This window comes from Spea bombifrons, chromosome 3, assembly GCF_027358695.1.
Source record: "Spea bombifrons isolate aSpeBom1 chromosome 3, aSpeBom1.2.pri, whole genome shotgun sequence".
NCBI lineage: Eukaryota > Metazoa > Chordata > Amphibia > Anura > Pelobatidae > Spea > Spea bombifrons.
The window spans coordinates 93,520,940-93,537,115 of record NC_071089.1 but is presented as its reverse complement, the minus strand read 5'-3'; the positions used below and the strand labels follow the sequence as shown (position 1 = coordinate 93,537,115).

The following is a 16,176-nucleotide window of genomic DNA, read 5'->3' as shown; positions in this document are numbered from 1 at the left end:
GATTTTTATTAAAATTTGTATTTAACAGTATATACCGGTAATAGAATCTATTTCAAAGGAGAATAGATGTTTTACATTAAATGCCAATGAAAACGATGATAAGTTGATTCCACAGACTAGCTAGAAAAAACCAAGAATGATCATTATTATTTTCTGAGCTATGTCACCATTGCCCCAAATCATTCTTTTGACACAGGGTAAAGCTGAAGCATTTACATATATAGATAACAATATGATAATAAATCATAGCATTTCTTTGAATTACACACCATCATCCAACAACTAAAATGGGAAAAAATCAATCCCTTGCTCAATCAATACAACATACTAATTTAATGAATTGTTCCTGAACCTAACAAAGACATTTCTTGCAGTTGCCACCCATGGGATAGTATGCTGTAAACACTGCATGCTTCATTTCAGTATCAATTTATACTTTAGAAAGCATTTCCTAGAATAACTTCTAAACTTTCCTAGCTTATCAACTATAGTCTTTTTTATGGTTAATTTCTGGGAGCTTTGCAATTTTAAAACAACTGTACAGTTTTTGTCGTACATTCTACACTGATTCCATTATAAAAGCAGAAGATCTACACAGGGATATTTACATACTGAAATTATTTTTTTTAAACTCAGATTCAAGCAATTTTGTTTAATTGACTTGCATGGAGCATTGGTAATGTAGTACATTAGTCATAAATCAGTTATAAAACCTTGGCTATGGACATAAATATTAATTTTATGCTTATCAATTTATAGTGATAGCTTTTAACTATATAAATGACATACATACTTCCTGGCATCTTAATAATTTTATATATGCTAAGAAGATATGTTTTTTGCAATATTACTTGTAGAATCACCTATTTTATGTTACAGCATCCAGAATTATTTCCAATATGGACAGCAGTGTAGAACCTTGTACAAATTTTTATAAGTATGCATGTGGAGGGTGGTTTAAGAAGCACGTCATTCCAGAAGGCTCCGTTCGACATGGTACAATTGATATTCTTTCTGACCAAAGAGGAATAATACTTAAAGGTAAGTGATGCCAAGCATTATCATTAATATTGTCCAAGTGGATAATTGTCATTGATTCAGATGTGGAAAGAATTTCATAGCAGAGAAGCATTTGTCTGTTGAAGCCAACTGTTGAAGACAACTTCAACATGATTAAAGCTGTAGGAGATTACATTGAGTTGGGGAGGAACACAAGGGTATCAAGAAGAAGGAATACCCAATGAAAGATGGGGGCATTAAAAAAACAGAAGGGTAGAAAAATAAAAATCAGGACAGAATATTGTCACAAACGTACAGTGAATAGAGAGACTGTCAAGGAAAACGGGGGATAAAGGAAAAAAAATAACACACATACAGGCAGTGGGAAATATATTTTATTTAAGAAAATTTTGGGTTAACTCCATAAGGTAAAAAGGGAGATAAAAAAACAAAGGAGAAACAAGGAGCACATAGTTTGTGGGCAATCAAAAATATACTGATTGTGCTGATTGCGTACTATGATTACTTTAAGGTGCACTAGAAACGGAGAATGATAATGACATACCTGCAGTAAGAAAAACAAAAATCTTTTACAAGTCCTGCATTGATGAAGGTATATTTTAAAACTTTACACTTAACTTTTTAATGCAATCTGTTTAAGGTTTGTTATGACTTAAAAAAAACAATTTTTGTTCTTGAAGGCACAAAGAATAGTAGAAAAGGACAACCGTTACTTGCCACCTTGCCTGATATCTTTGATTGGCCAGTCGCAGCAGAAAACTGGAATGTAACCTATGGTAAAAAGAACAGAAAATTAGGAATTTAGGATTGTTCTTAAATGTAACTAGGAAATCTAAATTTGCTTAAATCTTTAGATGAAGCGTTAGAAGTTTAACATTTATGGAGAAGAAGGGTTAGCTAAAATAGTTGGATATTGTTTGGTCCAAATTTTGGTAAGAAGAGGGCAATATTTGCTATGCAGGTTTTGTCATTGATCAGGTAATCGAAAATAATGGTACTGATAAAACAAAAACACAAGTTATAATATGTTTAGAAAAAAAATGTTTAAAGATGCTAAAAGCTGTGCATATGACATGTTTGTGTTTAAGCAGTGTCATTGAAGAGACATCTACTGCATTTATTATTTTTACAGGTGCGTGGTCTGCAGAAAAATCAATGTCACATCTAAATGCCAGATACGCAGAGGGGAGCATTATCAGTGTTTTTGTGGAAAAAGATTTCAAGAATAATACAGTTCACATTATTTATGTATGTGTTCAACAATATCCTATGAATCTTATTACAAAATATGCTTGGCAAAGCCTAAAAGTGGCATTAAGTAGAAAGCGAGTTAGTGTGCATTTTCAAATTATTTTCTTTTCTCTTTGTATGAATAATCTTCTAATGCTCCTAATATTTATATATTGTTTCTAAATTTAGTTACTAAATATATTCCAAAGAGTAGAAACAGCACAATGTCTTAATTTACTGCTGGTATCCAAACCATGCACAAGCCTAGCCAGACATGCCTACAAGGTAGCAGATGTCCTCAAGCATGTCTTTATGGACACGCCAAAGGACCAAACTACCATATAGGAGGCCATTTATCCTGCTTGACTCCACTTTGCACATTTATCCTTTTGATAGGCTAGCCAAAAGATGTGTGTATATACGGTATATATTCAGGCAAAATACATCTTTATCAAAAGATATGCCCCAAAACGTCTAAAACTCTCATCACAGACGAAGGGATATTTTCCAAAATGTTGGATAAATCTCTAAAGTGTGTTTTCTCCTCTTTTGCATTACACGTCTTGTTATGTCGTATTTGTTTGTGTGCTACATGTCTTTTTTTGTTAACAATAAATATTGTATGAGCTACGTTACTATAGTGTTCTTTTTTTAAGCATATTCTGTTTGCAGTCTTATCCCACGTTAGGATGCCATATTAAACAGGGTATTTTTAAGCATAATTTTTAGGGGATAATTAGAGTGGTAAGCAGCCATGGCTTAATTGCCCCAAAACCCTCCTACCAACTCTTTCTCACATTGAAATGTTTTATATAGTCATTTTACATGCTAAAATGAATTTAGCTGCCACTGTAGTGCACATGTGTATTGTTTAATCATTAAAATATTTACTTTGATGTAATTGTATGTATGCTTTTCACAGATTGATCAGCCTGACAATGGACTATTATCACCTGAATTGTATGAATGTACTGGATCCAACAAAAAGGTATATTACTTCCATTGATGTATACTATACACTTGTAAGGCTAGCGCTTCCACATTTTTATAACTTCTGGCTTACTGTCCTTCTTGTCCACATATGTGGTGCACATATTGAAGGAGACAAAGGTAGTTTTTAACTAACTATAAGCAGAATGAAGAAGATGACAGGAAATATAAAGCTAAGCATTATAAGATGCACCAAAACGCGCACACAGAAGGAAATTGCCAGGTTAACAAAATAAAGATGATAAACATTTTAATATATCTAAATGAAAGGAGAAAAAGTTAACACAAAATATTTTGATTAAAGACAAAGTAAGGGAGTTATAAAGAACTATCTGACTAAATATTTCTGCTCAGATTCTCCACAGGAAGGTAAAGGGAAGGGAACTTGATTAGAAAGGAGAAACAGGTTCTCTTTGAACTCTCCAAAGTAAAAAAAATGACAAATCCATGGAACTTGATGGGATATATCCAAAGTTACTAAAAGACCTTCGGCGTGTCCTGGAAAAACTGTTAGCAGAATTATTTAACCAGCCATTATTGACAACAGTAGTTCCAAAAAAGGACCAGACTCATACAACTACAGACCAGTATGTAAGCAAACAGGAAATTCATGGAAACAAGGAAAAGATTGCTAAATATCTGAATGTTTATGGCTGAGCCTAGGGTCAATGAAATCTGGGTGCAAGAATGTTTTTGGTGCCCCCAGCTGGGAGTTGGAGTTATATATAACTCCAACTCTTTGGGCCCCCCTCACTTCACCAAGTAACATGCCCCCCACTTTCCACAGTGCCAGCCTTGTCACAAACAGCTTATCAGTACCAACTTTACCTCAAACAACTTACCAATGCCATCTTTGTCCGTCAAACAGCTTACCAGTGCCATATGTGTCCTCAAACAGCTTGTCAATGTCATCTTTGTGCCCAACCAGTTTTTCACAGCCACCTTTGTCCTCAAACAGTTTGTCTGTTCCATCCTTACCTCCAAAAAGATTGTCTGAGCCACATCTGTGCCCAAATAGCTTGTCTGTGCCACAGTTTCAAAAAGCTTGTCAGCACCATCTCTGTCAGTGACATGTTCTTGAAGCAAAAATCCCATTACTTTATATTGAGACAGACACTGAAGTGTATGTATAAGTGATGTGAGCGTGGATGTCAATGCATAAGTGTATATGAGCATGGATATTTGTTTAAGTGTATGTACATGGATGTCTATGCTTAAGTATGTGTGAATAAGTGTATGTGAGCATGGATGTCTATGGATAAGTGTATGTGAGCATGTATAACCATGTATGTGTAAGTGATGTTAGATGGAGTGTGTGTTAGCATGAGTGGTGTGAGAGGTAGTGTGTGTTTGAATAAGAGTTTGTGTGTAAGTGAGTATGAGTAAGTGTGTGTAAGCATGTGTAAGTTTGTGTTAATGTGTTTACATATGTGTGCCAGAGTGTATGTTGAAGGGGGCAATGATGGCACAGGCAGGCTGTTTGGGGGTTAGGATTCCACTGATAAGCTACTTGGGGGAAAAGGTGGCACTCATAAGCTGTTTGGGGGCAAAAGTGGAACATGTTGCTTGGTGAATGTGGGAGGCCTTTGGGCAATTTCTGCACCAGGGCTCTGTGGTTTCTATTTATGCCCCTGACTACCTTCATTATATATATTAAGCCAGGCAATGACAGTGGTACAGCATAACTCCAATCATTAAATAGTAAGCCAGTTGCTGAGGATGGTACAGCATAATTCCCATCAATATATATTCAGCCTGATGGTGGTACAGTTTAACTCCTATCAATATATACTGAACCTCACAATGGTACACCACAACTCCCACCATACCTCTACTCCCAGTCCACAGACAGTGGTACAGCATAACTCCCATCATTTTTAGTGACCAAGACACTAAAGGGGTACAGTATAACTCCTATCATCATATAGCGATCCCGACACTGAGGCTGGTACATTATATCCCCTATAGTTATATAGTGATACAGAGATAGACCATGGCACAGCATAACTCCCACCATTATATAATGATCTAGACACTGAGTTGATACAGCATGACTTCTATTACTATATAGTGATGCAGACACTGAGGATAATACAGGATGACTCTTACCATAATATAGTGACCCAGACACTAAGGGTGGTAGAGCATGACTCCTACCTTTGTATAGTGATGCAGACACTGAGGGTGGTACAGCATGACTCTCATCATTATACAGAGATCCAGAAACAGACAGTTGTACACCACAACTCCCATCATTATATAGAGATCCAGACACTGGGGGTGCTACAGTATAACTCCTATGATTATATAGTGATCCAGACACAGATGGTTATGCAGCATAACACACAACATTATTTAGTGATCCATATACTGAGGGTGGAACAGCATGACTCCTATCATTATACAGCAAGCCATACAGAGATGGTGGTACAGCGTGACTCCTATCATTATATAGCAAGCCAGATACACACGATGGTACAGTATGACTCCTATCATTATATAGCAAGCCATAGATGATGATATAGCATTACTCCCGTAACTATATACTGAGCCAGACATTGATAGTACAGCATAGATCCTTTCACTATATACTGAACCAGACATTGACAAAGGTACAGCATAACTCCCGTCACCCATCATCATCATTATTTGCATTTTGTTGCTTTTTCCCTCTCATTTGCTCTTACTCTCACTCTCTCATACACAAACTCTCTCATAAATACATGACATATTTTATAGTAATATATGGATCTCAGAAATGTTAGTAATTTCCCTGGATTTGGATTGTAATTAATTTTGCCATTCTTTTTTTTGATTTCCCTTGTAGATATGCTCCGCATATGAAGAATATATGGTTTATTTGGCTACACTTGTCCGCAAGGAGAGGAATCTCACCATTAAAGATGATCAAATAAGAGTGGAAATGAAAAAGGTTTTTGAGCTGGAGAAAGCAATTGCTAATGTGAGTTAAATTTGTTTGTATTGTTTGCAGTGGGGTATTTACCTTCAGTGCTGCCCTAGGCGAGATCCAGGGCAGTGCCCCCAACCGCCCTCTCCGCAGTCACCATCTGGAATGCATTAAAAGGGACATGAAAGCCTCCGTAGCGTAAATAGGCTGATTGGGGAGAACAAAGATCTCCCATTAAACCTGCCCATTGTACAGCGAAACACGGATCCTGCAGCGCACGCCATTGGCTGGAACACTTGCAGGGGGCATTTGATGGGCTTTTGGGGTGGCGTTTTTTGCCGCCCCCCTGAAATGTGCTGCCCAAGGCAGTTGCCGTGTCTTATATTTTCACTACTCTAGTTTTGCTATACAATGACGGTTTGTAGTTCCTTAAAAAGATTCCATTCTGTGACATGCCATAATATTAGCCTCTCTTTAGTAATTTGTAACTACATCTTGGTGGGCGATTGGCTGTAATAAATAGGATGTGTACAGATATGGATACAATAGCCAACATAAAAGTAACCAAATACACTTCATACCCTTGCCCTTAAGCTCTGGGAATTGAGCCCCCTAAGTCCAGGTGGCTATGAGACTTTGATGAAGCTTCATATACAAACAGGACCTCTGGGAAAGGTGGAAAACTGTATCTAGACAGCCCGAAGGTTCTACATGTGTAGCACAGTATCAGAATCAAGATGGAGTCTAAGATCGAGCTTTAGACAGTGTGTTTGCTTAAAATGTCTGCGCACAGGAGTAGGCAGATATTTCACTAAATGCTCTATTTGCATCAAAGACCTTCAGGCGCTTTGTAACAGACCATCTTTGTGTGGACATTTTATGTAGACATGTGCATGTGAAAGACATGTGCATGTGACATTTCAGAAGTGAGCTAATATGTAAGCATTGTGTCACATATGATTTGCATTTTCAATTTATATTGTTCTATATTAATGTCTTAGATGTTTTGGGGATGTAGAAGCTAGCCGGGAAATATCTGTCCAGATATCTGTGTTATTGTTTGACCTTAAGTCTAAGGTGAACAAATAGATTGTCAGGGCAAGACAGACTAGAGCTGACTCCTTCATACTCTAGTTTGAATTTTATTTGTACCTAACCAACCCAGCTTGTGCTTCCCCTGTTGGAGTACTTTAAATGCCCTCTTAAATACAGATTAGCTAAATCACAGTATCATTCTCTAGTGACAAATAATGATTTTCAAGGATCATTTTGTTTCCACCATTAACCAGTCAATATTTGTTATTGCTTTGAAATGACTGATATTTTAAGTCTGAGGATCAGCTCATTTATAAAGTTCTCAGATATGGCTAAATTGTACACAAAACTGATCAACATCAGTAAAATTCATTATGTCTTTCAGACATGTGCAAGGTCACCTATGCTCACCTGTGATGATAAATAGTAGGAAATTCCCTGCCAGAAGTACTTGAGTACTGGTGTTGATACATTGTCTGCCATGAACCATGAAGGAATTCTGGAATGCTTCCCTTTAAATAGTTTACTGCAAAAGTATGATACAAACAGCAATGAGTCATGCAATGTGTCAGGAATATCCATTTGCTACCTTTTCTGAAAACTTTGCTCACAATCATGGTTTTAAATAATATTTAGAATATATGTATGGTATTACAGGCATCCGTTCCAAGTGACATCAGAAAGGACCCCAATAACATTTACATGAAGATTCCAGTTTCACAAATTGAAAATGATTATAATGTAGTTATAGGTGGCAAGGTAAGTTTTTCTGAAGACTTATGTGTACTAATTAATATTGATACTTTTTGAATATAATGCTTCATTTCTCCATAAGAAATATTTATGCTTGTGCACACAGTTACAGATTGTTTATAAATGCCCAACCAATATGTGGTAAAGTGTAATTTTTTCTCATAATAAATGCAAATATGGCATATAACATTGGGTTTGGTACTCATCAAAATCTTCTCCTAAGGTTTGTTAAACAGAAGGATGAATGGCTACAATGTTTCCTTCTCTTTACTAAAGTCAGTATGCCATTTAGACACGAGCACATTAACGCCTTCATATTATGCAGGCATGAAAGGCATTTTTTATAACAATGCTTGATTCATTACAGACTTTGATAATGGTTATTGTGTCTACAAGTCAGATCCACAGTGTTTCTATACTACCAGAGTTTTTTGGGGTCTTAACCATTGCTAATAAGTATTAGGGCAAGGATTGTTATTTATAGTTATTTTTATAAAGAAGCATCAATGTTGACAGCAATAGATACTTGTTCTTTATGCAAAACTCAGGTTTGTGTATGGTGCCTCTCAGGGAGGGCTGACACTTTTTGGCCAATGGGTCAGTTAAAGATAAATGGCATCATATGCTGGTGCTCAGCATCAGCAGGCGGCAACCTTCGTAAGCAGTGAAACAGAGGTCTGTATGAACAGACCTCACACTCCCTTTATTTTGGAAGATTTTAAAAAACAACTGGTCAGTCGGCAACCTGGTTGCGTGCCCATTGAGGCCTTGACGTGCCCATTGTGGCACATGTGCCATAGATTTGAAAATCACTGGCCTAAGCTTTCTTTACAGTAGGTGTTTAAGGCATCCATGTACTTGGACTGGGTCCTCCTGTTGTTGCTGCCAAGCATCCTCACCTACTCTGTTTTCCCCGTGTCAGGTAGGGGAGCAAAGAGATCTGTATCACTGTGTGCTTTTTAGTGATTGTGCTCTGATATACCAGCCAGGTTCACACTGGCCATTTGGCATACCAGGCAAATACCCGGTTGGTCTGGTGCTCAGTGGTGCATCCCATGGACCATTTTGTCACTCATGCAGTCTTTGTATTTGTGGCCACCTGTGACATACACATGGCTGCATGCATGTCACCGCAATGGCTGATTTGAAACCACATGTCCATTCCTGATGCCATTATATTCTCTAGCTGCTAGGTAGTATGTGATACATGCAGTAGCAAGGATGAATTAGACACCCAGTCACATAGCAATTCAAGCAATTATGGCTACATGGGAGCCCAGTCTTATTGGCGCTTCCTGTGATCCCAGCGGTCAAGCCAATATTTATTTTGTCATTTCAGTTTGCAATAAAAGTCATTATTTTGAACTCTTTGTGCTTATTTTTTTCTTGTTGCAGAGGTTAAACTGGCTGTCATTTATCAATGAAGTCATTTCACCAGGTGGCATCGCTATTAAAAAGGATGAGGAAGTCGTCATGCTTGCATCTGATTATATCAAGAAAATTACCAATTTTATATCCAAATTTAATGCCAGGTGAGACTACAGCATGTAGTAGAGATTTTTTGTTGTACTATTATTTTACATTGGCAAACCACTGAATTGTGACTTGCCTTATAGAGACATTCAGAACTACCTTGCATGGCAGTATGTGAAGTCTGTTGCAAATAGCTTAAGTCAGGAATACAAGACTGCAGCCAAGCCCTTCAATCAGGTGCTGTATGGTTTTAGTTTTGCTTGACGTGAAATCATTAATCCAGTGCCTAATATATTTTTAATACAGATAATACTATTTTGATCGCTATCTCTGTAATTATTAACCACTTACTTAGAATTCAGTGGCTGGTGGGTTAAGTGGCTAGTACCTGCTTTTGTACAGTAACCGATAACGTCTAGCCTACTAGAAAAATTAAAATATGCAGAAAAAAATATGGAAGAAAAAATATAGTTTCTTATTTTAATATGTGTAATTTTATTGAAAAAGAAAATGGTTCGCTAAGAAAAAAAGTCTTTAGTAGAAGCTAAGACTTTTTATTGGGCTAACTTAGAAAAAAGAATCCATCTTTGTAAGATGGAATGCAGACCAAGGAGTGTGACGTCTTAGATACACTCATCATTTATAGAAAGAGATAGTGGTGAAGAGGATAAGAATAAAGTCATAATCCATAAGGATTGGGAACCTTTAATACAGATGGAACATGGGAGCCAGAAAAAAATGCAAGCGAAGGAAGGCTGTGAACAGAATGTAAATACAAAGTTTCATAGTGTGACATAAAACCATAATTTGGTTTAATCAACCTCTCCTGCACGAAAATATATTGATATATTTTACTTACATTAGATCTAATAGAATGGTGTTTTACTTTACCAAACAATAAAGTGAGGGAATTTAACACAAGGCAAATGACTGATTAAACATTCAGTATTTACGTCAGGAGAAAAATGGCAGACTTGATGGGCTGGTTGTGATCTGCCATCAAAGTCTATTTTTCCGATTCCCAATTTGATGTTCAAGTGTGTTAATGAAGTTGCTCTTTAATATTAATACAGTGAATTCTGATATAGTGTATACAGTTGTTGAGAGATGTTGGCCAACCGGGGATCTTCTATCCGAGTTGGATATTGAGTGTCAGTGTTAGTTATGTCATTTTTGCTGGGGTTTCTATGTTTCAACATACCTTATATTGGGGTATTTTTTTGGATTCCATGAGATATGCCATATTGGTAGATTTGCAAGAGGACACTTAATTACATTTAACAGGTCTTTGGTGCATTTTTTCACACACTCCAAAAAAAATTTGGGTGCTTGTGAATATTTTTTACATTTACAGAATAGTTCACAAAATAGAAAACAGTCACATCCAATGTATAATTTATTTTTTCAGCTCTTTTACGGTTTAACTACAGACGCTCCAATTTGGAAAGTTTGCGTTCAATCACTTCTTGAACAATTTGATGATGTGATTGGGAGATTGTATGTAAATGAAGTGTTTTCTACAGACAGTAAAGAAATGGTAATGTATAAAAATTGATTTATATATTTCTCCATGTAATTAGAACATATGAAGGTAACAATTTCCAGACAGTATTTCACATTTTAAGTGTATGTTATATGCAAAAATATAGGTATTCATACACTAACTTAATACTTCTTCACTGAAAAGGTGAAAGGGATGATTTCTGAAATACGCCAAGTATTCCTGGAAATGTTGGAGGAGCAAGAATGGATGGATGAAGAAACAAAAAAGAAAGCAGCTTTAAAGGTAATAAATAGATTCATATAACATTTATATTTTCCCTCGCTGTATAGTGTAACTCCTAAATTATAATAATGTTATAATAATTGTAATAAAACATTTGGCTCAGTCTCCTTTGCCTGCACCAATCTCTCCTCTCCTGCCCCTTTGTGCTGTTTGGGTCCCTAGAAATAATATGGCTGTGCATGTAGGGAAGTTTTTTTTATTATGTGCATTTTTAATCACTTTGAATATAGTATCTTATAATTTAACAAATACAGTATATCCACAGGCATTTAACATGGTGGAGAAAATTGGCTTTCCTGAGGATGTCTTTGATGATGAGAAGCTCAATGAACTATATGCGGGGGTAAAGTTCATACATAACATTCACATTTTATAAAGTCTATACACAGTGTGTTGCTGTATGGATATATGCGCATCACTGTCACCTTTGTAATAACATCTGTCATACACATACATGGACTGATGATGTTCTAATGTAATGGTTTTCAACTTAAAACAGATCAAATTTGAAACAAACTAGTTTTGTTTCTGTTTTTTTTTTTTTGTTAATATGTTAGTATCCAAGGCAGGGCATTTGCAAAGAAGGGCATTTCAGTGCTCCACCATTTTCTCAATGACCAACAAGCACTAGGTGAGGAGGCAGGGGTGTACTTAAGGAGGCTGTTAAATATTTCTATTTTATATTTAGTAGAGGAGGGTTTTGGAGCTGCAAGATTGTAGCTTGTATGGATTAGAAGTTTGGCTGCACCTGGTAACTATGGTTTGGGTGCTGCTCAGCGGAGCAGTTCTTTAGGAGTGATCCAGATCCTCCCATCTCCTCCAGGCATGGTGGATGAGGGAGCAAGCATGGGATGGATCATTGCCTCTTATAGGAGCTATTATTATATTTTAACTCCCTTCCCCTACGCAGGGGGTGGAGGTTCCCTTTTGTTAATAGGTGGAGGTGGATTTGCTACTCACGAGCAACTCAAAGTCTAATTAATATATCTTCATGTTGCTTGCTTTTTTCCACCTCTTAGCAACTTGACTCCTCTGCAGTCACGTGTATGTGACTTCAGACTCTCATGCACTGGTAGTTTAATGAATAGGTTATTTCTTAACTGGCAAATTGTTACTAAGATGTTGTGAATATAGACTACAATCATCAGGGCCATCAGGGGGGTACAACCAGTACCTATGAGTGAGGCTCAGGCAGGTGGGCATAGGATCCGTGATTTTCCTCAGACCCTTTCAATGGCACTTCCGGCCTGCTACATGGGACTGATCACTTGCGGGTTTTGGGGCCTGCTTGCCATTGAGGGGCAGTGGGAGGAGCATGGGGCAGAGCAGTGGGAGGAGCATGGGTTGGGTGGTGGGAGTAACAGGGGGTGGGATCAGGCAGAGGGGCCCGTCCTTAAATTTGCACCAAGCCCCAAGATTTTTGATGACCGCCCTGACTATCATTATAGATTGTAGTACTCAAATTTACCTAACATGGCACACACCAAAAGTATTCCAAAACATGTTTAAATGCTACTCGGTCAGCATCTCTTTATAAGTATGCTTACATTCATTTAGTATGTCAGCCTTTATAGGCATGTTTACTTGCATGGTTATTATTATAGTTGCAGTTTAAAGAAGAAGAATACTTTGAAAACAGATTAAAATATAAAGCGTATGTCCAAATGATAAGGTCAAAGATGCTGAGAGAACCGACAGACCCAGACGAGTAAGTGTAACATATATATATATATATAATTATTATTATTATTATTATTATTATTGTGAGTTGTTAACTATCTCTAGGTTAGGGGTCAATTCATAAATGGTTACAGTTTACTGGGGTATGGTTAGTGAACTAACACAATCATTCTTGTATGTCTGAAATTTACATTAGGCTACCCTTATGGTTAAATTAGTGAAATAAATCTGGGGTTCACCTGGACAATATTAGATCAGCTGGGTTTATTTACTAAACTGAGTTGTGCTGAGGTGCAACAATTCAGGCAGAAAATTCAAAATATGCAAGATCGATGTGATCAATCCAGGATTGATATTTTATAATTAAATTAAATTACAGTCTAATGAATTATTCCAGTAGGTCCCTTAGCGACATTGCAATCAATATGTTTATATATTTTTACTTTTAGTGGTCAATCAACACACAATTCTTTTTTGCTTTTTTTCAACCATTTACATGCATTATTCTAGCAACAATTCTTATAAACAGCTACATTTTTACACCGTTAGTACAACCAGCGCCTTTCATATAAATATATTATGAACCAATAACCGAAAACATATCTACTCTGTACAATGTATTAATTATGTATAGGCTCTTAAATACTGCACGTGTAGCTTGGGCATCATTTATATGCTTATGATACCAACAAAATATCACTTATTACATTTTTATTATAAACACAAAATGGCCAAGGTGTAGATTAACATATTAAATGATTACCTATCATCAGAGGCATACATTTCCCAAGAGTGAAGTCAATGAGGAAGATTTGGTTTACATTATCACATAAAAAATACATTACATAATCACATAAATATCTCCATTTACATGCATGAACATTAGACTATTACCATAGCATTATTATGACTATAAATAAACCTGTTTTTTTTTTAACCCATGGAATGTTTTAAGTTACTTATATTATCATTTTTCATTTTCTTCTTAGATGGACAAATGGTGCTGCAGAGATCAATGCAGAATATGCTATGGGTAGTAATCAAATAGGTAAAACCCTACTTATGCATCTAAAATGCAATCAACATTAATCAGAAGAAACTGGTACTTCCAATGTGAGTTGGCTGAGATCAAAGACTTATTCTGGGATCTCAGCCAATTCAATACTTATTAAGAGGCCAATTATTGCGTTGCCAGATGATCTGAAATCTGTGTAAAAAATGTATCCATTGTACAGTGTGTACTTCATTGAATAGCTTTCAGGGCAGGATTTTCAGTGGTTCGTATTGGAGTTTAGTCAACCCATTTAATTGCTTACTGTGCAACCATTGTTGCTGGAATTTACAGTTTAGTCTGGTCATTGACTCGACCCCAAGGTGTCCCAAATGATCTTTGTAGGAGCTACACATCTCCTGAATCCTAGATTAGATTAAATACTGATTAAGGTTTGAGTCTTTACACTTTACAGAGCAAACTAGATGGACCAAATGGTACTTATCTGTTGTAAAGTTCTATGTTTCTATGTTTTAACAGCAAAGGCACACGTGCCATCTGCCTTATGGGAAATTCAACCAAGATTACAAGCCAGCACTTGTATTGCTCTCTCCACATAAATTATTAAGTGAAGTTATAGATTAAATACTTACTTTACAATATGTGAGACTATTATTGTAGGAAAAGCATTTCTGGATTATTGTGTTTAACATTAACTTTTTTATTATTATGACAGTCTTTCCCGCAGCCATTTTGCAGCCTCCTTTTTTTCATGCTATGGAGCCCAAGGCATTGAACTATGGTGGGATTGGGACTGTGATTGGACATGAATTCACACATGGCTTTGATGACACTGGTATGAATACAATTTGTCATTTGGTGTTATACCAAAATTATACAGTACATAGATCTTGAGGTTTTAGGCCTTCCCAGATTAATGATTTGTTGAACGCATTATGTACATATTTAAACCCAGATATGGGAATTGCTGTCTTCTCTTTTAATATTCTCCTATTCAATATTTACACATTTTACAGGGAAAGACCGTGATGAAAATGGAAATCTTATTAACTGGTGGACTGAGGAATCCCTTAACAAATTTAATGAACTCTCAGATTGCTTTGTAGACCAATATGGCAATTTCTCATGGAGTTTAGCTGGAGGAAAGTATGTAAGTAGAATAATAAAATAATTAATTAAATAAAAATACCCAACATTGTTCACAATTCATACAACAGATATTTTCACAAATCCATTAAAATTTCCATGTATAAATATAGACTTTAATAGCAGATAAGAACCATAGGATCCATTTTTCTCGAAATCAGTCCTTGGTCGTGTTTTAGAGTAAGGATAGGTATATGCCATGAAACCATGCCATTCAACTCCAATCAAGGTGGATCTTTCAGTGGTATATTAAAAGATCAAATTAATTGTCTTGTCACCATATAACTCAATCTTGCCCCAACAACTTTAATGATATTTTTACCACCAACACACTTGTTTGTTTATTTACTTTTTATGATAAAATGTAAAATAAGAGGGCATTGAAGTTATCATCCATTTAAGAGGTAAATAATGTGCTTGTTTTTTATCCAGCTCAGTGGCACTGGTACGTTATCAGAAAATATTGCTGACAATGGTGGACTTAGACAAGCTTACAAGGTATAAAAATATTTTATTGATCTGTGTGATAAAATAATACCGTGTTTTTCCAATTTCCCAACCCATGATGCATTGCAGTAAATCAGTAAAGGCAGCAGAGTGAATAACGCTGATAATCTTGTTATCATGGAACCTGTCAGTTGGTGGGATATATTAGGCAGCAAGTGACTATTTTGTCAAGTTGATGTTAGAAGCAAGAAAAATTTGCAAGCGTAAGGAGCATCTCCAAAACTGCAGCTCTTGTGGGATGTTCCTGGTCTACAGTGGTCAGTACCTATCAAAAGTGGTCCATCAAAGGAAAAGAGGTGAACCAGTGACAGGATCATGGGCGGCCAAGGCTCATTGATGCACTTGGGGAGCGAAGGCTGGCCTGTGTGTTCAAATCAAATAGACGAGTTACTGTAGTTCAAGTTACTGAAAAAGTTGATGCTGTTTCTGAAAACACTTACAATGGGCACATGAGCAAAGGAACTGGACCACGGAACAATGGAAGAAGGTGGCTTAGTCTGATGAATCACATTTTCATTTACATCAAATTAGGGCTGCAACTAACGATTATTTTAATAATCGATTAGTTGGCCGATTATTTTTTCGATTAATCGATTAATCGGATAAAAAAATGAATGTAAATTTTTCATTTATTTA

At 36.4% G+C, this 16,176-nt stretch overlaps 1 protein-coding gene across 1 annotated transcript in view; it reads left to right on the top strand.

Annotated features, from left to right (window-relative positions):
• Positions 1-16,176, top strand: part of MME (membrane metalloendopeptidase) — a 29,400-nt gene that overhangs the window by 2,357 nt on the left and 10,867 nt on the right. Inside the window, exons 4-19 of the mRNA XM_053460397.1 lie at positions 880-1,041; positions 1,532-1,612; positions 1,701-1,786; positions 3,173-3,238; positions 6,068-6,202; positions 7,841-7,942; positions 9,332-9,468; positions 9,553-9,646; positions 10,818-10,946; positions 11,097-11,195; positions 11,461-11,538; positions 12,800-12,903; positions 13,865-13,923; positions 14,603-14,722; positions 14,904-15,037; positions 15,466-15,531. Coding sequence (XP_053316372.1) covers positions 880-1,041; positions 1,532-1,612; positions 1,701-1,786; positions 3,173-3,238; positions 6,068-6,202; positions 7,841-7,942; positions 9,332-9,468; positions 9,553-9,646; positions 10,818-10,946; positions 11,097-11,195; positions 11,461-11,538; positions 12,800-12,903; positions 13,865-13,923; positions 14,603-14,722; positions 14,904-15,037; positions 15,466-15,531 — 1,652 coding nt within the window. The remainder of the gene's footprint in view (positions 1-879; positions 1,042-1,531; positions 1,613-1,700; positions 1,787-3,172; positions 3,239-6,067; positions 6,203-7,840; positions 7,943-9,331; positions 9,469-9,552; positions 9,647-10,817; positions 10,947-11,096; positions 11,196-11,460; positions 11,539-12,799; positions 12,904-13,864; positions 13,924-14,602; positions 14,723-14,903; positions 15,038-15,465; positions 15,532-16,176) is intronic.